The 24,212-nt window shown below is 48.5% G+C and overlaps 1 protein-coding gene across 1 annotated transcript in view; it reads right to left on the reverse strand.

Moving 5' to 3' along the window:
- Positions 1-924: 924 nt before the first annotated feature.
- MEP1B (meprin A subunit beta) overlaps positions 925-24,212 on the reverse strand; it is a gene marked incomplete at both ends in the record, with an annotated part of 54,775 nt that continues 31,487 nt past the window's right edge. Inside the window, one exon of the mRNA XM_081096577.1 lies at positions 925-1,269. Coding sequence (XP_080952703.1) covers positions 925-1,269 — 345 coding nt within the window. The remainder of the gene's footprint in view (positions 1,270-24,212) is intronic.

A 24,212-nucleotide genomic window follows, 5' to 3' on the forward strand; every position in this document is an offset into this window, starting at 1 on the left:
GACAGGAGGGGGATGGGGCCCTGCTGGGTCTTCCCTGGTCAGAAAGCATCCCTCTGTCTGCGGGCAGCCCCCTTAGGAGCGCCAGCCTCTAGACAGGGGTGGGCAAACTTTTTGACTCGAGGGCCACAATGGGTTCTTAAACTGGACCGGAGGGCCGGAACAAAAGCATGGATGGAGTGTTTGTGTGAACTAATATAAATTCAAAGTAAACATCATTACATAAAAGGGTACAGTCTTTTTTTTTTAGTTTTATTCATTTCAAACGGGCCGGATCCGGCCCGCGGGCCGTAGTTTGCCCACGGCTGGTCTAGAATCTTCCCTTTACAGGGAAGTCGACGGGGCGCCATGGAGAGGGGCGTGTTTTCTCAGCGAATTCATACCGAATCCGTTTGCAAACACGTGGCCCGTGGACACAATCCTCACGTGCAGGGCGAGGAAGAGGGTGGGTTTGGGTTCACTGTGAAGGTTGCCCTGCATAAACAACTGCCTCCTTTTAGTTTTTTTTTTTTTTTTTTTTGCAAAAACGTTACAGAAAATAGTTTCTGTTTTTGTCTTGGCGCGTGGACGCTGAGTGTGTGTGGCTGGCCGTACAGAGACCCGAGGGCAGGGCTGTGGCCTGGGGTTTCTGTTTTATGGGATCACAGCGTCCTGAGCATCTGTCATGTGCCAGGCGGGAGCTGGCTCCACGCTGCAGAAAGGGATTTGCATGGAGATGGCAGTGGCTAGGCTGTGTCTGTGGGGCTGGGGGGCATGAAACCCCCTGGGCAGTGGTTGGACGGAGCGTTCAGTGTGTGCTGTCCTTAGAGAACCCGCAGGGGGCAGAGCTGCAGCCTCGATGGGAGGGGGAGACCAGCACCCAGGACAGTGAGCGCCCGGGATGGGCCGGCGGCCGCCTGTACTCGGCTCCCACGGGCACGCTTTCTCCTACGGATCTGGAGTTGTGTTAATCGCCGCAAAGACCTTTTCTGGCCTCTCCAAAGCCCCGAGTGCAGGGAACTGCTGTCCCACACCGAGCGCTTGGCCGGAGGCGGCCGTGGCCCCGCAGAGCAGGCAGAGCCCGGGGTCGCCACGCGGGGGTAGAGCCGGCGGCAGAGCCGGGGTCGCCACGCGGGGGTAGAGCCGGCGGCAGGGCAGCTCGCCCTCCTGGGCTGTGCTTTTGGCAGCGACAGTGACAGTCAGGATGGTCCCACCAGCAGAGCTGCTCCCAACCCTCCTGGTGGAGGCAGAGCGCACCGGCTGCTCCCCGCAGACAGGGCGGTGGCCAGGCGCCTGGGGGAAAGTGTCGGTCAAAACAGGACCCTTTGCTGGGTCCTGACATTCCCGGCCAAAATCATCACGCCCTCGGAGAGGTAGTCAGCAATAAACCAGCCCACGCAGCTAAAGTGTCAAAGGTGGGGCCGGCTCCCGGAGGGACAGAGGGCGGACCCCCACCTCGCAGCCCGACTCCGCAGCCGGCAGAGGCCTGCAGCCCTGTCCCCCGGGTTGGGCTGCTCAGCCTGGTGAACTGTGAAAGTCACATGTGTGCTCTCACCCCCGTGTGCCGTGTAAGCGTATGAAGTCGCCGCAAGCTGCCCATTCGAGGACACGGCAGTGTTTATTCTTGTCTCGTGGGGAAATACCACAGCAATCGGATGGGGAATGTTAGGGCTGTTTCCAGGCTCAGCCATAAGCAGCCTTCGCTGCCATCCCAGACCCCTGCACGTCCCACGGGAGATCGGGGTTCATGCGGTAGAGGGCCCTTCTCCCCAACACTCACCACCGCTCGTCAGTCAGGCCTCCAGATAGAAGGTGAACATTTCAGAGAACAAACTGGGGAACAGAGCAGCTGTCCGAAGACCCTCGGAGCTGCTCCAAGACGATGTCCACATCCTCCCCCGGGAAACCTCATCCCCATGTTGGTCACAGAGACTCGCAGAGACTCAGTTCATCGAATGGATCCCCACTATTTCTCTAGTCCTGTACGCGCATCGGCTGCTGGGGCAAGAGGAGGGAGAGGCCCAGAATTCCCTCGATGGGAAGCAGGACTTTCACCCTGTGGGGCTGTGGGATTGTGACTTCCAATGGCCGCTTCCTGTCAAATCACATCGCTTCGTCTTTAAAGCGTGGTGTCTTCCAACTTGTCTCCTGTGGGAGCCAGGACCCAGAGACAAGCGCCGTTTCAGTTAAAACCAGAGAAACGTCTTCTGTGATTGTGCTGCTGTCTCACGTTTAGGCTATGATTTTTGTATGAGCTTATCGATGACAGATTCCCTTTGTTTACTATCTCCTGTAGGGGGGCTCGGATCACTTCTCAGCTACCCGCCTCCTCTCCCATCTTCACGTGACGCTCCATTGAAAATACTGCTTAAGCCCAGCCCAAAAGATTGAACTCAAAAATTGGGGAATTTTTTTTAACTTACATGGAAATGGCCTGTTCTTCTCACAGAATTTCGTGACCTGTACTGTTTCTTGGCGTGGAAACCGGGGCCTGTGGACTACCAGGGCCCAGTCGCATTGCTGTCCAGAGCATTACCTGATGGGCCCACTGTGTACCTCAAGAGAAACAGGGGACGTTATGTCTGGAAAAATTCATTGTCGATTTCAATGGTTCTGAAATGTCTATAAATAAAGAAATTTTAAAAGTTGCTTTCCTGCGATTGTTCCTCAGGGAGTCAGACCTAGAGATTCTGTGGTTTTCTAGAACTTCTCTTCCCCGTCCTCATTAAGGAGAAGGGAACTTGCCCTCGCTGGTGTGGCTCAGTGGATAGAGCGTCAGCCTGTGGACGGAAGGGTCCCAGGATCGATTCTAGTCAAGGGCACATGCCAGGGTTGCTGGCTCGATCCTCAGTGTGGGGCGTGCAGGAGGCAGCCGACCAGTGATTCTCTCTCATCATTGATGTTTTCTAACTCTCTCTACCGCTCCTTTCCTCTCTGAAATCAATAACAATATATTTAAAAATAATAATATGATTATTTTTAAAATAAATAAATAAAGCAGAAGGGAACTTGTCTGAAGGGAGTCTTAATGCTGCGAGCCCGTTCTGTCTGAACAGGAGATGAGACCCGCGGCATTCAAATACCCCGACGGCACTCACACAGAATGCAATGCCTGTGTGATCGGGAGTTAGAACCGGACACAGACAGATGACCTGGAGAGCTTCAAAAAGGAGTGTCCATGCTTGCACAGGACAAAGAGAGTACACATCCACAGCGCTGGCTTTTTGCTTCTCAGACCTCTGTGCTTCAAGTTACACCTTTATATCGAGCAGAAATGGTGGAGGGTGCTGGAGCAAGGCCTGGGCACGTAGTGGGCTATGGCATCTGGCACCTGTAACGCCTGTACGTGTTCCAGAAAAGTTAGCAAGTGGAGGTTGGTTAAGCACTTTGTAATTGTACTCCAGCTAGCATCAAGTAGCTCCCCGACATTTATGCCCCAAATTTCTGTCGGTTTTTTTTGTTCGTTTGTTTTTGTATCGAGCCGTTGGAGTGAGGTTCACTAGGGGAGGGTGGGCGGACAATGAGATCAGATGTTCTGACCTCCCCAGCTTCACACCAGGAAGTCGTGCTGTTCTCTTTCCCCGGACAGGGCACCCCAAGTCGTTCACCCCATCTCAGTACCGAAGCCTCGACCCTCTGTCCTGTTTCCCGGGGGTAAAGCCTGTGGCTAAACCGTAGGTGGCCCTGTCCCGGGTTCCAGGGACACGCGCTGGAAGAAGCGATAGGGTCCACGAGGTTGTCTGAAACGTCCCAGGATCAGCCTCACGGCCCTGGGAGCTCTCACCCCGTGTACACTAGGACGTATGACTCCCCCAAAGTGAATTTGAGTTTAGAAGTAAGTTGGATTAGAACCAAGGATGTTTGGGACCCTCCATGCCTGAGGTTAGAGAAAGCCAGATCATTGAAAAGAGTGATGCGTCCTGGGTAAATGGACTGAAATTTCCCTTCAGCCCCTTCCCCCCCTCAGCCCCTTCTTGCATATCTAGCTCACACAGGTGAGAATTGACCAATAGCACCCCACGCTGACAGGGTGTCTCTCTTCTGTGCTGAGGTGGCCTCCCGCCTATACGTCCAACCAGCAGTTGAGTGTTGACCCAGGAACCAAGGGGTCATTGTTCCACACCTGGGCAGAGCACATGCCTGGGTTGTGGGCTGATCCCCAGGAGGGGCCATGCAGGAGGCAGCTGACCCACAATGTCCCGCTCTCGTCGATGTGTCTAGCTCTCTCTCCCTCTCCCTTCCCCGCTCTCTGAGCATCAGTCAAATCACGTTTAAAAGGAGCCGGAGATGACCTTGCACCGCTGCTCCCTGGGCAGTGCTGGCTGCAAATCAAGACTCGCCTCCCCTGCTTTCTGCTCATAAAACGGAGGCTCTGGGCATGTCTCCTGCTTTCTGACCAAAAGGGGTGACTCTGGAGATGTAAGTGAAACAGGATAAGTTTTAAAAACTGTAAGAAATTCACACACAGGGCACACGCCTTTCACCCCGCTGTAGCCAGGGGAGCCCGGAGGAAATTTACACACTGGGCCCCGTAGGCGGAGAAGCAGCTGTAGTACTAAGTATGGCCACATGGTGTCAGGCTTTGCCAACCAGCTAATGACTAGCCCAGCGTTAGTCCAGGCAACATTTTTTGGTTTGTTTTTTTGTAATCATTTCTATTGTATGTTCCCCCACAGCTGAAACTACTATATACCACGCCTTTCAATGCAATATGGGAAGGGGAAATAAAAGGTTAATATTATGTTGACCGGTGTGACTCCGTGGTTGAGCATTGACCTATGAGCCAGGAGGTCGCGGTTCCTGGTCAGGACACATGCCCGGGTTGCGGGCTCCGTCCCCAGGAAGGGGCATGAAGGAAGCATCTAATCATTGATTCTCTCTTATCATTGATGTTTCTATCTCCCTCTCCCTCTCCCTTTCTCTCTGAAATGAATTTTAAGAAATACATTTTTTAAAAGATGAATGCTAGGCTAGTGTTCTGGAGCTACGAGACATGAGAAGAAACGAGAGGATGTGAACTTCATTGCAAACGATGATGCTCCGGGCGGAATCTCGGCTGGACCGTTCGCGCGTGGAAGGAAACGGGAACTCAGCCGGGCAGCACCTGCGGCTCGGCCGTCACTCGGATCCCACACCCACAAGCATTTTTCCTGGCTGCCAAGCAGGAAGAACGCTTAGACGTGGGGAGGATAAAAGACACATAGACTCTGGCCTTTAAAAAAAGGTTTTTATTGATTTCAGAGAGAAGAAGGGAGAGGGAGAGACAGATAGAAAATCGATGAGAGAGAAACATCGATGGGCCGCCTCCTGCAAGCCCCTCACTGGGGATGGAGCCCGCAACCCAGGCATGTGCCCTGACCAGGAATCGAACCGTGACCTCCTGGTTCATAGGTCGACGCTCAACCACTGAGCCACACCAGCCGGGCCCTGACATGACTCTTTGAACAGGGGGCTCCTCATTTTCATTCCATACTGAGCCCGGCAAGCTGTGTAGCTGGTCTCAGGCAAACGGGGTAAGAAGCAGACAAACATGACTCGTATTGTTGGCTCTGCCCTTTTCCAGAAGCAGCAGCCCCTGCTCCTTAACGCTTGCCCTCGTGCTGACACGATCGGCATGTGAGATGCTGAAACAGCGACGCCTTCTCTCATCTCCACACCCTTCCATCCGCTCATCTGTGGAGAAAGGGGCGGGGGGGGGGGGGGCAGGAGAGGTATGTCAAGTCAGTATCAGATGTAGTGACAAAAGAAATGAGCCATTTAAAGCAAATGTTCTTTACACAGAAAAACAATGAAGGGGACCCGTCTCGGAGCACCTGGGGGAAGAGAGTCGTGTTTCACTAATTGATGTCTGTCCCACGTAGAGCAGTGCGTGGGCAGGAGGAGCCCAGTGGACGGGAGGAGCCAGTGGACGGGAGGAGCCCGTGGACGGGAGGAGCCGGTGGCTGGCGGGCTGAAGTAGAGGCTGAGGAATGAATGGGCTGACAGAGTTCATCCAGAGGTCAGGGACGCTCCCCAGGCAGCCCCAGCCGGGACCAGGCCACCCACTGCGCGCGCCAAGGAACCCCCAGGCTCTTGTTCGACTGCCCATCCACTGTTGGTCAGTTTTGTGTGGGCTTCTGGAAGTTGCACTTATGGCCGAGCCGGAACTAGTCCCGAGACCACAACGGACACAACCAGCAGCAGCCAGCGTCCACACCGAAGGAAATGCCTACAGACGCGAACAACACGCACACACTCTGGGCTGGGATGGAGCGTCTCAATGCGACCCTTTCGATGGGCATCGCTGGATGCTGACAAGAGTGATATGATGGTATGAACAGTCACCCACAGCCTAACCGAGAACAAAAGTTATAAAGAAGCCGATTTCTTAAGCCTCCGCGCCAGGCAAATATGCAGTTTTTAATGTGTTTTTCCCTATTCCACCTCCTGCAGCCTGAAATGTCTTTACATGACCCCTGAGCACCACAAGCCCGTAGATGGAAGGCAGTCAGGCGTCCGGGGAAACATACGGAGGGTGGTGTCTTCCGTAAGGGCCGGTGTGAACCGGAGCACCCACCTCTCTGTCTAGGACGATTCACGTCTAACCCTCTTCAACTTCAACCCATTGGGGAAGGCAGCGCAGAAACGTTATCCTTTGATCCAGGAATGGAGACAGGAGCGCATGTTCTCAGGGCCCTTCTCCCCAATGGGAGGGAGCCTTCCGCATTCTCTAGGCGAGCATCGTCCTGCTGCTGCTACACTCTGCCCCTTTGCACACGCCCCTTTGCACACGCCCCTTTGCACACACTCCTTTGCACACGCCCCTTTGCACATGCTCCTTTTGTACATGCCCCTTTGCACACACTCCGTTTGCACACGATGCCTCACTGCATCCTGGGTTTTGCACGCAGCACCTGGAATCCTTTTCAGGTCCTGCAAGCAAGCCTAGCTATGACTATGACGTGGCTTAGGTATTGGGAAATGTTAGGGCCGTGTCTATGACAGCCTGGTGACCTTGGGAGCGTATTGCAAACAATAGAACTGCCTTCAGGAAGCAAGAACCTGGCTTTCAAACATGGAAAAGAGGAGAGTTGAGCCCAAAGGAAAAGCAAAGAGAAGCAGCAGGAGGCGGGAAGGCACTTTCTTGTCTTTGTCTGTCATGTGACACAGCAAGATGAGGAGCCCAGGGGTGGGCCTTGTCCCTGGAAGGAAAGCCTGGGCCTGCAGATGCCACTTGGAATCAGGAGCTGGGCCCAGGCGTCCTTACTCCCCACAGCGCCCCCACAGCCAGGAGCTGGCAGTGCATGGTGGGTAACAGCTGTGGTTGTTTCATGGGTGGTTGAGTGCCTGGGTTGGTTGGTTGGTGGATTTTAATTCAACAAGTGCCTTTCTCTGCTTCTGTGTTAGTGTTATTGGACCAACGGGTCCGTTTGCAAATGAGCGCACAGTAAGACACGAACAGGAGTTGGCAGCACAGACGGCAAGGGTTTATTTTTAGGAAGTGGCCCACACCCAGAGAATGGTGAGCTAGTGCCCAGAGACCTGCTCCCCATGGCCTCCGGGGAGCGGGTCTGCAGGGAGATCATTAATTGTGGTGACCCAGGGGCTTAGGGCCATGGTCTCTGCTGCCCAGTCGGCGCTAGGGCAGGGGGAGTCGATCCCTGCATCTGGTCCTGACATCCGCCACGGCATCCCTGTGTGTGGTTCCGATGCTGCCCTGGGCCTGGAGCTAGAACACGACGGAGGCCTAGACACAATCTCTAATTTGACCCAAACTCTGTCTCTGGGTCAACAGACCCAGGATTTGTTCCTGAGAGTATCTGATGCCGATCAGAAGCCCACTGTCCTATGGGCTCCGTGATTAAGGGAGTGGCCAGCAAGGGAGAAGGAGACAGAAGAGGAGGGCCTGGGGAGGCCAGTTTGAGTCAAAAGGAAAGAAAGGAGAGAAGGTTGTAGAAGAGAAATTAAGCCTAACCGGTTTGGCTTAGTGGATAGAGCGTCGGCCTGCGGACTCAAGAGTCCCGGGTTCGATTCCGGTCGAGGGCATGTACCTGGGTTTCGGGCACATCCCCAGTGGGGAGTGTGCAGGAGGCAGCTGATTGATGTTTCTAACTCTCTATCCCTCTCCCTTCCTCTCTGTAAAAGGATCAATGAAATATATTTTTTTTAAAATAAAGAAGAGAAATGAAGTTTCGCCCAGCCGGTGTGGCTCAGTGGTTGAGTGTCAACCCCTGAACCAGGAAGGAGATCACAGTTCGATTCCCTATCAGGGCACATGCCCAGGTTACAGGCTTGATCCCCCAGTAGGGGGCGTGCAAGAGGCAGCCCATCAATACTTCTCTCTCATCATTAATGTTTCTCTCTCTCCCTCTCCTTTCCTCTCTGAAATCAATTTGTGTGTGTGTGAGTGTGTGTGTGAGAGTGTGTGTGTGTGAGTGTGTGTGTGTGAGTGTGAGTGTGTGAGTGTGTGTGTGAGAGAGTGTGTGTGTGTGTGAGTGTGTGTGTGAGTGTGTGTGTGTGAGTGTGTGTGAGAGAGTGTGAGTGTGTGTGTGTGTGAGTGTGTGTGTGTGAGTGTGTGTGTGTGTGAGTGTGTGTGTGAGAGAGTGAGTGTGTGTGTGAGTGTGTGTGTGTGAGTGTGTGTGTGAGTGTGTGTGTGTGTGAGTGTGTGTGTGAGTGTGAGTGTGTGTGTGAGTGTGTGTGTGTGTGAGTGTGTGTGTGTGTGAGTGTGTGTGTGTGAGTGTGTGTGTGAGAGAGTGTGAGTGTGTGTGTGTGAGTGTGTGTGTGTGTGTGAGTGTGTGTGTGAGAGAGTGTGAGTGTGTGTGTGTGAGTGTGTGTGTGTGTGTGAGTGTGTGTGTGAGTGTGTGTGTGAGTGAGTGTATGTGTGTGTGAGTGTGTGTGAGAGAGTGTGAGTGTGTGTGTGAGTGTGTGTGTGTGTGTGTGTGTGTAAGGAAGTTTCTACAATTACAAGAGCAGCCGTCTCCTCGCTCTCCTGTCTCGTCCGCATGCTGCCCGGCCTGCCTGTCCTCAGGCGTGTTTGAACCAGCAGGCGTGTTCTCGCCTTAGCGCCACGAAGGGCCTTTCTCCCCCAGAAGATGAGTTGGGGCCCAAGGCTCTCATTTTCCTCCCACTAGACTGCAAGCTCCGCTGTCTTCTTCACCTTAGTCCTGCTCCTCCCCTGCCCTCAGCCTGTCCCTTCCTGGCCATGTTCCATAAATAGTTAAGTTGTTGGATTGGAATTTAAGCAAATTAACCATTTAAATTCTGTTTTTGAAAATAAACTCTTTTTTAAGAAGTATTTTTTAAAAAGATGATACATGTCTGCGGAAAGCAGTGTTTAGGTACCTGTGCTGTAGGCGGCGGAAGGGCACCAGGTGTGTGGTCAGTGGGGAGGGGAAGGGGCAAGGGGAGGGAAAGGCTCAGGTGTGCTCGGGGAGGGAGAGGGGAGGGAGAGGGCACCGGGCCTCCCTCCTAAGGGTGGTAAGGGCTGGGAATTTAGGGGAGGTCCCAGGGGAAGATCTCCATAGACCAGTGGTTCTCAACCTTGGCTGCACGTTAGAATCACCTGGGAATCTTTTTAAAATCCTGATTTCTGGGCCTCATTCCGGAGGCCCACAAAAACAATATGTAATTATATATGTGTTTTCTGATGGTTTTAGGCGACCCCTGTGAAAGGGTCGGTCAACCCCCAAAAGGTTGAGAACCGCTGAACTAGAAGGTCACCGTTTGATTCCTGGTCAGGGCACATGCCTGGGTTATGGGCTCGATCCCCAGTAGGGGCCGTGCAGGAGGCAGCAGAGCAATCATCAATGATGTTTCTCTCTCATCGATGTTTTTATATCTCTATCCCTCTCCCATCTTCTCTCTCTAAAAATCAATTTAAAAAAAAACAAAACACCATTTTTTTAAAAAGTTCTAAGAGAGCACAAGTCTAATTTTCTGTCTGAGATGTAGAGAAGACAGGCAGAGATGAACAAAAATAGAAGGAAATTTAACTCATTGGATTTTTAAAAGATTCCCAGGTGATTCTAATGTGCAGCCCAGGTTGAGAACCACTCTTAGAAGATTTCCGCACGGGGCCATCATCCTGGCTAATAGCACCCAGCTGATGAGCGAAGACGCCGCACCTACGTTGGCAGCTGACGATGTGGCAAAGATCATGAGATCCTGCAAAACGCAATCTAAAGAGAGTACAGATCGCACAGAGACCAGCTAATGGATAATGAGATCCTACTCCCATGTGGCTAATGGGCAATGGAAGTGTTTCCTGTTTCTTAAACAGGGTATCTTTGACCATTTAAACAAGCCTGTAGCACCAGCACCCACAGGAGTATGCTAAAAAGGCCATTTTGCATATGCCGCTGGAGGTAAGAGCGTGAGAGGAGGCATCAGCGTCTTATTAATAGCCAAGAGCCCGCGGAGTTAATAGTGCGTTGATAACTTATTTTTGTTTTCCCCTCCTCGCCACGCTTGCATGACTCGGTGATGTAATATTAGCGAGGAAACAAACAGCCGAACTAGCACCACTACGGTGTCATTTTCCTGTGTCAGCGTGTGCTTGCCTGTTACTGGAAACACTTTCTTATCCTCGAGAACATGATTTGACCTTTTTCACAAATACTTGGTGTCCAAGACATCAACCCCAAACTCCCCACGTCTCTCCTTACCCTCCCCCTTTACCCAACCCGAAGGCCCAACGTTGACCTCGTCAAGAATTCACTAAACACCCGCTGTTGGCTCAGTCTCCCTCTAACCTAGGCGCTGCTCATCTTTTCAGTCTGCCCTTGGAGCAAAGGCTCACGGGCCAATGGCGTCTGAGCCAAGATCTCGGGGGCTTTCGTCCAAGAACTTGCAATTGGCAACCTTCATCCACCACTGACTCTGTCCCTCTCACTGCTGGGCACTCCGGGAGATTAAAGATACACCGGACACAATCCTGCCTTTCTGTCTGGTGTATTCCTTGGACTTGCATTTATTCAGCACTGATTCCATGCCCTGAGGCGTTGCCAGGAACAGACAGAACCAAAACATGGAGACAACAAGCTGTCCTCGGGAACTTACAGAAAAGAGCAAGAAATTAGTGTGTGGCCCAGCGGTTGAGCATTGACCCAGAAACCAAGAGATCATGGGTTCGATTCCCAGTCAGGGCACATGCCCGGGTTTCAGGCTCAATCCCCAGTAGGGGGTGTGCAGGAGGCAGTGGATCGATGATGTTTCTCTCTCTCTCTCCCTCTCCCTTCCTCTCTATCTAAAAATTAATTTTAAATATTTTTTAAAAAGAAAGAAATGAGTGCATCAAATGCTCTCGGCTCTATGAGACAGTACGAGCAGAATGCGGGGAGCACTCCACAGAAAGTACCAGAAGGACAGTCAGAGAAGGAAAATATTGCACAGATGGGAATGGTGCAGAAGTTTCCAAGAGTAGGGTTTTAGCTTTCCGCGCTTCCTTTGTTCATTGATGTTAGAGACATTGATTTGTGGATCCACGGATTTATGCGTCCACTGGTTGACTCTTGTATGTGTCCTGACCAGGGATCGAACCCGCAACCTTGGTGTATCGGGATGGCGCTCTAACCAACTGAGCCACCCACCAGGGCTTTCCCCTGAGTGCTCATTTTAGAACTCATTAGAAAATACTCCTAGAGAACCCCTGCTTCCAGGTACTCCCTGTTCCTCCACGTTCGACGCTGTGATGTCCTCGGATTTCCACTTGCTTGTCACCTTCAAGGCATGGAACCAGCCTTCCCAAAATAGAGTAGCCACCCAGTCCTTCTCTTTTATATAAACTTTGCTTACATTTGTCAGAATTACTGTTTGTCTAATGGTTTTATAAACTGTCAGAGGCTCAAAGAAAGCCGGGACTTTGTTTTGTTGCCCGCTCTATCCCCAAGCCTAGAACAGTGCCTGGCACACAGACGGTTCTCGATAATATTGTTGAGTGGATGAATGATAAAGGATAAATAAGCCTGTGGCCAGGCCCCTTTCCCCTTCTCGAATCTTCACATCCCACCCACTCTTCTCTCCCCTCCCCCACATTAGTCCTGAACCAATGCCCAGTATTGTCCCCCGGGAAGTAAATGGTACAGAACGCTCCCCACACTCTCACAAAGGCCTCTCCCTGGGACCCAACGCCTTGGACAAGAGTCACGGTCAGAATCAAAGCCTATGACTACTTTGAAACTTGAGCTAAGTCTGCATAAATATCAAATTATAATACTATAATTTTTCAACAGTAAATAAGATAAACTGTGTTAGAAAATACATTCTGGATTATAAACAAGTGTTATCTTTTTGCTATACGTTTATGATCTCTTAGTTCAGATTTCATGAAGATTTAAAATTTGTATAGTGGGTTTTGCTCACTTCCTAACATCTCATGTCAAGCTGAAGGAGTGCCATTCTGAGCACAGGGGAAACGCCACAGTTGTTTTACAGAGAAGTGAAAAACATACTCTGCCTGACCCGCATGGCTCAAAACCGGCACCAAAAGATCCCCAAGTTGACCCCAAGTCAGGGCACATGCCCGGAGTGCCCAGTAGAGGGCGTGCGGGAGGCAGCCCATGATGTTTCTCTCTCACATGATGTTTCTCTTCCCTCTCCCTTCCTCTCTCTCTAAAATCAATAAAAACATACTTTTTAAATGTATCCTAAATAGTATTTAAGCTTGGCTTGCTAATAATAATGATCCAAAAGAAGATAATTCTTTGGAAGCCATCGTTACCTTTCCCCGTGCCTTGGACTGTGCTGATCGGTTCAATTCAATCCCAGGAAGATTTGCAGAGGCTTCCAAGCGTGTGGGTGAGCGGCGGCTAGGAATGTCGGAAAGAGGAGTGGGCACCTCGGCCTCCGAAAGCCCAGCGTCTGACCATGTGCTCAGAACACGGTGATGCAACCTCCGGATTTAGAAAGAGCGTGCCTCTCCTTTTGTGTTTCCAGTATTCAAACTGGAGACCAGGTCAGAGGAAGCGGCCTGCGGGCACAGAAGCCTGGGGCTGGGGCAGGCTTCCTCCATGGGGCGTGAGCCCAGCACCGTGGCACTGAGCTCAAACCAGAAGCGCCCCCGAAGGCCGGCCATCGGAGGAACAGAGCGGGAGGACTGCGGGCTGTTCACAGGGGCCCTGGGCCAGAGGAACAGCCGGAGGCACCGCCAGACTCCACCGCTGCTGATTGGAGGGGTTGGATGCCTCAAGGACGAGTGTTAATAAACGCGGGAAATGTACAGCGTGACCCACGGGGAAACAAGACATGCACGCTTATTAATCTGTGCAGTTATTCAGTGTCTGGTAAGTTCACGTTCAAGAAAAAATATTAATTTTTATTAAAATGTTCTATTTTATGTTAGCGATGACTCATTTATTTCAGCCCTTTGCATTCAGCATGTCTCTATCAAAATAAACCTATGTTTCTATGAAAATTGAAGCTTTTGTTCTTTTGCTGCCACACACACTTAAACCTTGCTTATTTGGCCCGTGTTAGCCTTTGAGTTTGACATGCTTGATCTAGGGCAGTGGTTCTCAACCTTGGCTGCACATTAGAATCACCTGGGAATCTTTTTTAAATCCTGATTTCTGGGCCTCATCCTCCGGAAATTCTGTTTCTTTGTTATGAGGTGGGGCCACCACATTAGTAACTGATGGCCACCAAGCATTGGCCGAGGAAGCACCCTGCAGAGAAGCCATCAGACCAAGAACTGGTTAAAACAATCAGTGCCAGGCTTCTTGGAGGCCAAGAGGACTTCTGAGACCTGCAGAGCATGCGTGAGTGTGGTATTTGTCCTCTGGGAAGCCGTCATGAACTGGTCACAGTCCTAGGGAAACAGGGGTGTGGATGCCGGGTGTGGCTGAGCTCATGGGGGAAAACCCTGGAGAGTCTCAGATCATAGCGCAGGCGTGTGAGTGGTGGGAGGTTCCCCAAAGCAGTTGGAGGCAAAAGACAGAAAAATACTACTTATCACTTAAAAAATTTTTCTTTTCCTGTTTTATTGAGATACTGGAGGCCCGGTGCACAAAATTCGTGCACTTGGGTGGGGGGGGGGGTTCCCTCAGCCTGGCCTGCACCCTCTTGCAATCCGGGAGCCCTTGGGGGATGTCCGATTGACGGCTCCCACAGGGAGTGGGCCTAAGCTGGCAGTCAGACATCCTTAGCGCTGCCGCAAAGGAGGAGAGGCTCCCGCCACTGTCGCTGTACTCGCCAGCCGTAAGCCAGGCTTCTGGGAGTGCACTGACCACCAGGGGGCAACTCCTGTGTTGAGCATCTGCCCCCTGGTGGTTAGTGCACATCATAGCAAGCAGTTGAGCGGCCTTAGCATATCATTAGCATATTACATTTTGATTGGTTGAATGGCCAACTGGACGACCGGACACTTAGCATATTAGGCTTTTATTATATAGGATAATTGACATGTTACATTGCATAAGGTTGAGGTACACACAGGATGGCTCGATACACGTATGTATTGGGAAATGATTAGCACAGTAGCATTAGTTAACACCTCCATCACCATCACCTCCCATAATTACCTTTGTGTGTGTGGTGAGAACATTTCCATCTACTCTCCTAGCAACTTTCAAGTGTACAATACGGTATTGTACACCACAGCATCATGCCGTGCATTACATCCCCAGGACCTGTTTATCTTATCACTGGAAGTTTGTATCCATTGTCCAAAAAAATCTCCCCATTTCCCCCACCCACGCCCTTTGCAGCCACCGCTCTCCTCTCTGCAAGAATGCTCAGACCCACCTCTGTCAGCTGTATCCCTCCACGCCTTCCCTTCTACCCCGGGCTCCCCAGGAATTTGCTACAAGAAATAGCAAATAAGAAAGTGCCATTTTGGTAGGACTGAGTTAGTGTCCCATGCCCAGCATAGCCCTGTGATGAAGCTGGGCTGGAGCATACAACGCGGGCCTCCCAACTAAAAGTCTGCATCCAAAACCCGAGATAATACCACTCCCAGCCAGACGCAAGGGGCGGCAGCACTGTGATCTGCACCTTTAGGCGTGCGTATAGGGAAAAGAGAGGACCGGAGACCCTGAGTCCACACAGCCAAGTGCATAGAAGAAGCTCAGACCAGGAGGCCAGGAGGCAGAGAAGCATGGTGAGGGCAGAATTACTCCTCAGTTGTCACAATGCATCTGTTCTCTCATTTATTAATTTCATAATATATGAACAGTAAAATAGACTCCCCTGGGAAATTTACTTTTTTAACCCAATACCATAATGTTTTGGTTTTCATTTCTAAAATGTTCCAAATATGATAGAGCAACTTTATGTAAATAGCTACATATTTGTAAATTCATATTGAGTCCTTTAGTCCTCTAGGTAATTATCAAATTGTCAAGTACTATTTTGTATTGTGTTATATCTTCCATTGATAATGCATCAGTGATGCATAAACCTATCCTATATAATAAAAGCATAGTATGCAAATTGTCCCCTCAACCTAGAGGTCGTCCAGGAGTTCAACCAGGGGGCGGGGTTGGCCGGGGGAAGGGACGGAGTACCTGGTCAGCAGCCAGCACCCACTAAGGATCCTACCAGTGCATGAATTTTGTGCACTGGGCCTCTAGTTTATTATACTTAGTTAGGAATTAAATCTCTTCCTTATTTAAAATTGTCGACTGTGACTATTACATACCAATCCATTTATTCTGGTCCTTTATTTTTTCATGTTAGGATTTTACAATTTTCTTAAATGTTGTGTGTCCTGAGTAATTCTCAGTTATTCAATATTTACACCAAAAAAAAGGAAATCTTTCATTATCATTGAATATTTTAGCATATAGCATTCACATGTACAAATAACGAATGTTGTATATTTATTTTATATATACAATTTGAATATTTTATTACCTCTGGTAATTTTTGATAGATTCCTTTCAATTTTTCAATGATAGACTAATAAAACCTACAAAATTCAACTGTTTATTCTTTTAGTTCTTTATACGTATCTTTTCTTTCTCAACTATCTTTTACGTTTTTTTATGTTAAAAGGGTGAATTTCATTGAATGTGGAATAAAATACAATAAAAAACAAACCCACCAACACAAAGTTCTTTCAAACATCCCATACATGTCATAATAATAAATATGCTTCCTCAAAGTAATCCCCACCCTGAGTTTCATTCATGTACTCTGCCAAGAGTTATTTCTTTATTATTATTATTTTAACGATGTGAAATTATTTTTTTGTATTTTATTTTATCGTTTTCTTTTAAATTTTTGAATGGTAACTAAGGCTTTTATTTTCTGTCTAATAAGATTATCTCCAATGTTAAATTAAGCAATTCCTTTTCATTTTTACAAATCTTAACATATGCAGTTTTTAAGATCAAATGGAAAGAACAACATGAGGTTAAGTAAAAGAAATTCAAGTGCTAAATAGAATAACAGTGTTTCATTCCTTTTAATGAATTGAAAAAAAGCTCTCTAAAGAATAACTATTTAGGAGGAACCAAGATGGCGGCGTAGGTTAACGCCGGAGTTTGCTGCTTTGAACAACTACTTCAAAAGTGAAACTAAAAGACGGAAAGGACATCACCCAGAACCACAGGAACGCTGGCTGAGTGGAAGTCCTACAACTAGGAGGAAAGAGAAACGCATACGGACACGCAGAGGAGGCGCAGTGCTGAAGTCAAATTCTGAGGTGCGGAGTGCGCGGAGCGGGCTGGCGGCGGAGGGCGCGGTTGGCGTTTTCAATCGGGAGGGAGTCGCAGACTCTGAGCTCCAGATCCGGGCGAGTCTTTAGGGACCCAGACTCAAACGGGAGCAGCGGGACTGCCTGGCTTCAGTCAGAGCGAGTGCAGCCTTCTCTCCGAGGTTTGCAGCCATTGCTGGGACTCAGAGAGGCAGAGCCCCTGGAGACAGGACTGAGAGCCGCCATAACTGCTCTCTCTGGCCCACCCTGTTGATCCTGTGCGACCCGCCCCGCCCAAGCCCTGCACAGAGGCATTTGCCGGATAGCCTCAGGCAAACGCCAGATTAGCACCTCCCTAGAGGACAGAAGTTCTCTCACTGCTGACACAGCTGATTCTCATAGCCACTTGGCCTGGAGGTCAAACCCTCCCTGGAATTAGCTACAACAATCAAGATTTAACTATAAGACCACGAACAAAGACCACTAGGGGGTGCACCAAGGAAGCATAACAAAATGCGGAGACAAAGAAACAGGACAAAATTGTCAATGGAAGATCTAGAGTTCAGAACCACACTTTTAAGGTCTCTCAAGAATTGTTTAGAAGCCGCCGATAAACTTAATGAGATCTACAAGAAAACTAATGAGACCCTCGATGTTATATTGGGGAACCAACTAGAAATTAAGCATACACTGACTGAAATAAAGAATATTATACAGACTCCCGACAGCAGAACAGAGGAGCGCAAGAATCAAGTCAATGATTTGAAATGCGAGGAAGCAAAAAACACCCAACCAGAAAAGCAAAATGAAAAAAGAATCCAAAAATGCGAGGATAGTGTAAGGAGCCTCTGGGACAGCTTCAAGCGTACCAACATCAGAATTATAGGGGTGCCAGAAGATGAGAGAGAGCAAGATATTGAAAACCTATTTGAAGAAATAATGACAGAAAACTTCCCTCACCTGGTGAAAGAAATGGACTTACAGGTCCAAGAAGCGCGGAGAACCCCAAACAAAAGGAATCCAAAAAGGACCACACCAAGACACATCTTAATTAAAATGCCAAGAGCAAAAGATAAAGAGAGAATCTTAAAAACAGCAAGAGAAAGAAACTCAGTTACCTACAAGGGAATACCCATACGACTGTCAGCTGATTTCTCAACAGAAACTTTGCAGGCCAGAAGGGAGTGGCAAGAAATATTCAAAGTGATGAATACCAAGAACCTACAACCAAGATTACTTTATCCAGCAAAGCTATCATTCAGAATTGAAGGTCAGATAAAGAGCTTCACAGATAAGGAAAAGCTAAAGGAGTTCATCACCACCAAACCAGGATTATATGAAATGCTGAAAGGTATCCTTTAAGAAGAGGAAGAGGAAGAAAAAGGTAAAGATACAAATTATGAACAACAAATATGCATCTATCAACAAGTGAATCTAAGAATCAAGTGAATAAATAATCCGATGAACAGAATGAACTGGTGGTTATAATAGAATCAGGGACATAGAAAGGGAATGGACTGACTATTCTTGGCGGGGAAAGGGGTGTGGGAGATGCGGGAAGAGACTGGACAAAAATCGTGCACCTATGGATGAGGACAGTGGGTGGGGAGTAAGGGCGGAGGGTGGGGCGGGAACTGGGAGGAGGGGAGTTATGGGGGGAAAAAAGAGGAACAAATGTAATAATCTGAACAATAAAGATTTAATTAAAAAAAAAAAAAAGAATAACTATTTAGGACATTCCTCAGTGTCACCAACTTTTGGGGGCCATTAACTACTTTCTCTTTACCTGGAGTTTCCCAGAATCACACAGCCGGTGAATGGGCGGTGGGAAGGGCCGCTCTGATCACCAGGGCAGAAGAACAGGTGGCCGGAAGTTACCCTCATGACTCTCCCCACTGCCCATTTAGTTGTTGTTTTCCAAATAGAGAAGAGGATAGTCAGTCGTCAACCGCTTAAAGAATAGAATCTGGCTTCTAGCAGACCTGCTTGAGAAATACAATCTTATCTTTTGTGTGTTAATCCAATAGCAGTTACTTATTGCAGGCATGGCATAGAATGGTGATTTCCACGGTGATTTCCCTGCAGCCAGGTTGCCACCCCCTCCTTGGCCACAGGGGTGCACACGTCAGCCACACTGGGCCCATCGCACCACCTTACTCCCCCCCCCCCCGCCACCCCCCCCACCACCACCACCACCACCACCACGTTGGCCCATAACCTAAGCCACGGCGATCACAAATCCTTCTCCACGCGGCTCAAAGTGCAGCTGGAGGCAGAATGCCATGTCCTGCCTGTGGCAGAGCTGCTAGAACCTGAATCTGGCACCACCTCGCCACATCCCCTGCCACAGAAAGGGAGCCAGTTTGATGGAACACAGCCAGCTCAAAGGAGGAGGCAGAAATGGGAGCATTGGCAGGCATATTTCTGATTCCTGTCATTCCTGGAGCCAGCCTGCTCCCAAAGGTCAGAATTTCAGGCCCATGAAGTCCTCATTTGCTTAAACAAACTGTATCTCCTTCACTTATCACCCAAGAGGCCCTGAATTGCACGGCCAAAGGTCACGTCTCCACTCAGCTGTTCCTGGAGCTTATCTCTCTCCTTCTCTGGAATGCCACTGCCATGTCTATGACTAACCAGCAGTGACTGTACTATCTTTAGGGACAACAGCGATTTCCTTCTCATTTCTCATCGACTCTGCCAGGCAGCAGTGGTTCAACACCTAGGCTCTGGAGTCAAAAGGTTCTGGTCAGATCTCAGCTTGAGCATGTGTTTACGAGCTGGGAGATGAAAGCACGGTGGGGACACCTGGAGAAAGTGGTTTGTTTAAATGGTCTATTGAATGGAGGGTCCTTTCTGTGGGCCGCCTGTAAGTGGGCATCTCACAGAGCATATGACTGTCACAGGTCAGAGCATGGTCTCCAGAAAGCACCCTCATTCTGTCGCTCCAGCCACCGCTCTTTACTAGTAGCTTTTCCCTCCTTCCCTTTTCCTTCTTATATTGTTACTAGAGGCCTGGTGCATGAAAATTTGTGCACTCAGGGGGGTCTCTCAGCCCAGCCTGTACCCTCTCACAGTCTAGGACCCCTCTGGGGATGTCCACATGCCAGCTTAGGCCTGCTCCTGGCCCTAAGATAGCAGTCAGACATCCCTCTGGCAGCCTGGGAGCCCTTGGGGGATGTCCAACTAATGGCTTAAGCCACAGTCGGGCATCCTTCGTGCTGCCGAGGAGGCAGGAGCAGTAGTCAGCCTGGCTTGTGGCTGAGTGGAGCTCCCCCTGTGGGAGCTCACTGACCACCAGGGGGGCAGCTCCTGCATTGAGCGTCTGCCTCCTGGTGGTCAGTGTGTGTCATAGTGACTGGTTGTTCATGGTCGTTCCACCATTAGGGGTCAATTTGCATGTTGCCCTTTTATTATGTAGGATTGTAAATGATCCCAGAAGATACAGCCAAGAGAAAGAACAACACAAAGGCAGCGGCAGCCAAAAGAAGACACAACCGGAGGGACATTAAGTGGTTGAGCATTGACCAATGAAACCGGAGGTCACAGTTCGATTCCATGCCCAGGGTTGTGGGCTCAGTCTCCAGTAGGGGGCATGCAGGAGGCAGCTAATCAATGATTCTCTCTCATCATTGATGTTTCTATCTCTCCCTGTCCCTCCTCTCTGAAATCAATAAAAACATATTTGAAAGTAATTTTTAAGAGTAGGAAATAGATAAATTTCTTAGGATGATTAGAGCTTCCAAGGAGACCAATGTATTCAGATCTTTTCTGACATCAACTACCTTCTTCATAGTTACCTTAATATTGGCTTCGAGGCTTTCAGAAGACCACGAAAATTAATCCAGGGAATACTGCCTCTATGGCTAAGGTTTACAGATCAGCAGGTGTTGGTTGTACATTGCTGACAGTAAGCCTGCCTTATCAGTTAGCGCATTATCAGCACCATCCTGACAATTCCATGTGAATTGTCAGGGACAGTCAATTACATGGGACAGTGTTCCAAAGCTCTGTGTAATAGGAAATGTTTTGTAATCCTAGCTGATTGGGGCTATACCAAATCACTATCACTAAGGCTTATGACGACTGAGTCATTTACCAGAATAAGGACACCTTTGACCTAAAGTTCGCCAGTTTGGCTCAATAGATAGAGCGTCAGCCTGAAGGGTCTCCGAGTTCAGTTGAGGTCAAGGGCACATACCTTGGTTGCAGGCTCCTCTCAGGCCCTGTTGGGGGGGGGGGGGGCATGTGGGAGGCAACCAATCGATGTGTCTCTCTCACATCAGTGTTTCTCTGTCTTTCCCTCTCCCTTCCACTCTCTCTAAAAATCAATGAGAAAAACATATCTTCAGGTGAGGAGTAAAGCTATTCATCCAGAAAAGTTGAGTCTTGAGAACCTGGGAGTGATTTTTGTTCTGTTATACAATTATCAGAAAATGAGGACAAAAATTATTTTTTTTAATTGTGACCATTAGAGTAAGAACACAAGTAAACCCAAAAAGATCCTGCGATATTTGAAAATACTTAGGAAATTTTTTTAAAGGTAGCTAGCAACACATTATCTAAACTACACTTGAGGTAGTTATATGAAAGATGTACAAGTGAGATTCTTGTAAAAAAAAATTTATCCTGCCCTAGCCGGTTTGGCTCAGTGGATAGAGCATCAGCCTGCAGACTAAAGGGTCCTGGGTTCACTTCCGGTCAAGGACACGTACCTGGTTGCAGGCTTCATCCCTGGCCTGGGCCCTGGTTGGGGCGCGTACAAGAAGCAACCAATCGATGTGTTTCTCTCACAGTGATATTTCTCTCTGTCTTTCCCTCACTCTTTCACTCTCTCTAAAAATCAATGGAAAAATATCCTCGGGTGAGGATTCAAAAATATATTAAAAACAATTAAAAATTTTTAAAAAGTTGTCCTCAGTTTAGATGTCCTAAGGTAATGATTAGAAAACATTTTAAAAAGCTAATCATTTAAAATATTAAGAAGGAAGGGGACATTTGTAATACTTTTAATAATAAAGATAAATTTAAAACAAGAAAAAAATATTGTACCTCCTCCCTCTCCTGCTCCCACCTGGGTGTGCCTTCCCTGAGTCTCTGGAAGCAACTCTAAAGCAAAAATTCATACACTACCCAAAAGCTTAATGACGGAAGCTAACAGGGAACTAAGATTGGGACCCACTCTGGCTACACAATATTCATGAATGGCATTTTACTACAGTATATGCACACCTGCCCCTTCCCTATCCTTATGATACGTTCATATGCTACATATGAGTGGTACTCAATATACGAAATCTGGGACATTTTCCTCTATTGGTCCTAGAGTAAAAAATATAAAATTCTCAAAAATGTATCTCAGTCTCCATTGGGGAATTAGTGACAGCTTGCCCATAGCTTGGTAGTGTTAGTCACCCAAGAACCACACTTAGAGACCCATAGCATGCATGCAAGACGAGAGCAGCCTTTAAGGGCTCTATTTTTAACCAATATTTTTACTGCAAATAAAACGTTAAAAAAATAAAAAGCCATGAACAAGTGCTGTGAGGAAAGGCTCATATGCAATTTCTTTTGCTAATGAGATTATTACCAAAAGCTCCTTTTAACTGTTCTTCCTACCAATTCACTGAAAATAATCCACTATCAATCCAAGTTCTTCCCTCCTGCTTCCTGAACCTCCCTCATAGCTCCTCTTCTAACAATAGCAGCTCTCAAACACCTAGTGCTTATGACGCGCCAGGCTTGTTCGAAGCACTTGACATAAACGATGCAATGTAAGTCTTGCAACAGCATTATGAGGACGTGCTATTTTTACTCAATAGAGAGACGCGGAAATTAAGCAGAGAGAGAGATGGGTAACTTGTCCCAGGCCACACAACCAGTGTGTGGTGGGATCCAATCCCAGACAGCTGGCTCCAGGCCATGCACCTCAATCACCAGTGTGTGGGCAACGATTTCCTGCTGCTGCTAAAGTGATTTCCTACAACTTCTCTCTGTTGCTGTTAACCCTCACCCACTGATTTTTAGAGAGAGTGGAAGAGAGAGGGACAGTCCATCATATAACTTAGTATCTAAACAGGGACAATTTTGAGGGTGATAAGAGTTCCAGACAACAGGTTTTACTTTTCCCTGGTGTGTCCGGAAGTGTGGCCGCCCTAAGAAAAAGAAGTTGTGGGGGTCCTAGCTCAGTGGATAGAGCATGGGCCTGTGGATTGAAGTGTCCCAGGTTCAATTCCAGTCAAGGGCACCTATCTTGGTTGCAGGCTCTTCCCCAACCCAACTCATGCTGGAGGCAACCAGCCAATGTGTTTCTCTCACATCGATGTGTCTCTCTGTCTTTCCCTCTCTCTTCCACTCTCCCTAAAAATCAATGGAAAAATATCCTTGGGAGAGGATTAACAACAACCACAAAAAGTTACACATAGAATTAGCATATGACCCAGCAATTCTACTCCTAGGTATATTCCCATAAAATTGAGAATAGGTGTTTAAACAAAAATTGTACATGAATGTTCATAGCAGCACTGTTCACAATAGCCCAAAGGAAATACCCCAAAAGCCCACCAACTTTTGAATAGATAAGGAAAGTGTGGCATATTTATACAATGGGATATTATTCAGCTTTCTAAAGGAACAGCACGCTGATATTTGCTAAGTGAAAGAAGCCGGATGTAAGAGGTGACATCTTGTATGATTCTGTTTATACAAAACTTCCAGAATAGGTGAATCCGTGAGGCCAGCAGGTCCGTGGTTGGCCGGGACGAGGGGGAGTTGGACAGAGAATAACTTTGGGCACCGAGCTTTCTTTGGGGGTGAAAGTGTTCTGGACCGAGATAGTGGTGGTGACGGTATGACATTATCAATGGACCAAATGCTACTTTAAAACAGTTAAAATGGTGACTTTTATGGTTTTAAAATTTTATCACAGTTTAAAATTTTAAAATGGTGTGTGGTGGGGTGGGGGGAAGTAATGATGAGTGAAACTGGTGGTGCCTTAGCCCAAATCAAGGCAGTGGTCCCAAACTCTACTACTAGGCACTGTAATGTTCCCTGTTACACACTCGCAGGAAAGAAGAAAGAAAGAAAGAAAGAAAGAAAGAAAGAAAGAAAGAAAGAAAGAAAGAAAGAAAGAAAGGAAGGAAGGAAGGAAGGAAGGAAGGAAGGAAGGAAGGAAGGAAGGAAGGAAGGAAGGAAGGAAGGGAGAAAGAAAAAGCTCTTAACTCTGGATGCTCACCCCTTTAGCACACATCTTTTCAACAGCCTGTGTGATAAAGGGGGAGGTGGCGTAAGGCACGCTGCTGCCTGGGGAGGTGTAGTCATTGTCTCCAGGAAAAACACAGCTGCAGAGACCACAGAAAAACCAAGCGAGCTTTAGAGAAAAGGAGGGACACTGTTTATTTACGCCGGCGGACTCAGGGAATAACTTTCCAAATCTGAGTGAAGAAACATGCAGGGGGCTTCTCTTTATATCTCCCTGTGGTCTTTGTCCTGCAAATGTGGATTATGCTTCCGGTCCCTTTTCACGGGCCTTGCAAGAAGGCCCCCAGGTGTTGGGGTCTCCAGGCCATATCTGATGGTCTGGCCTGGCGCCAGCGTTAATAACCCTCCCTCTGGGACAGTGCACTGT

Source organism: Myotis nattereri (genome assembly GCF_964212035.1).
Source record: "Myotis nattereri genome assembly, chromosome: 8".
Classification (NCBI taxonomy): Eukaryota; Metazoa; Chordata; class Mammalia; order Chiroptera; family Vespertilionidae; genus Myotis; species Myotis nattereri.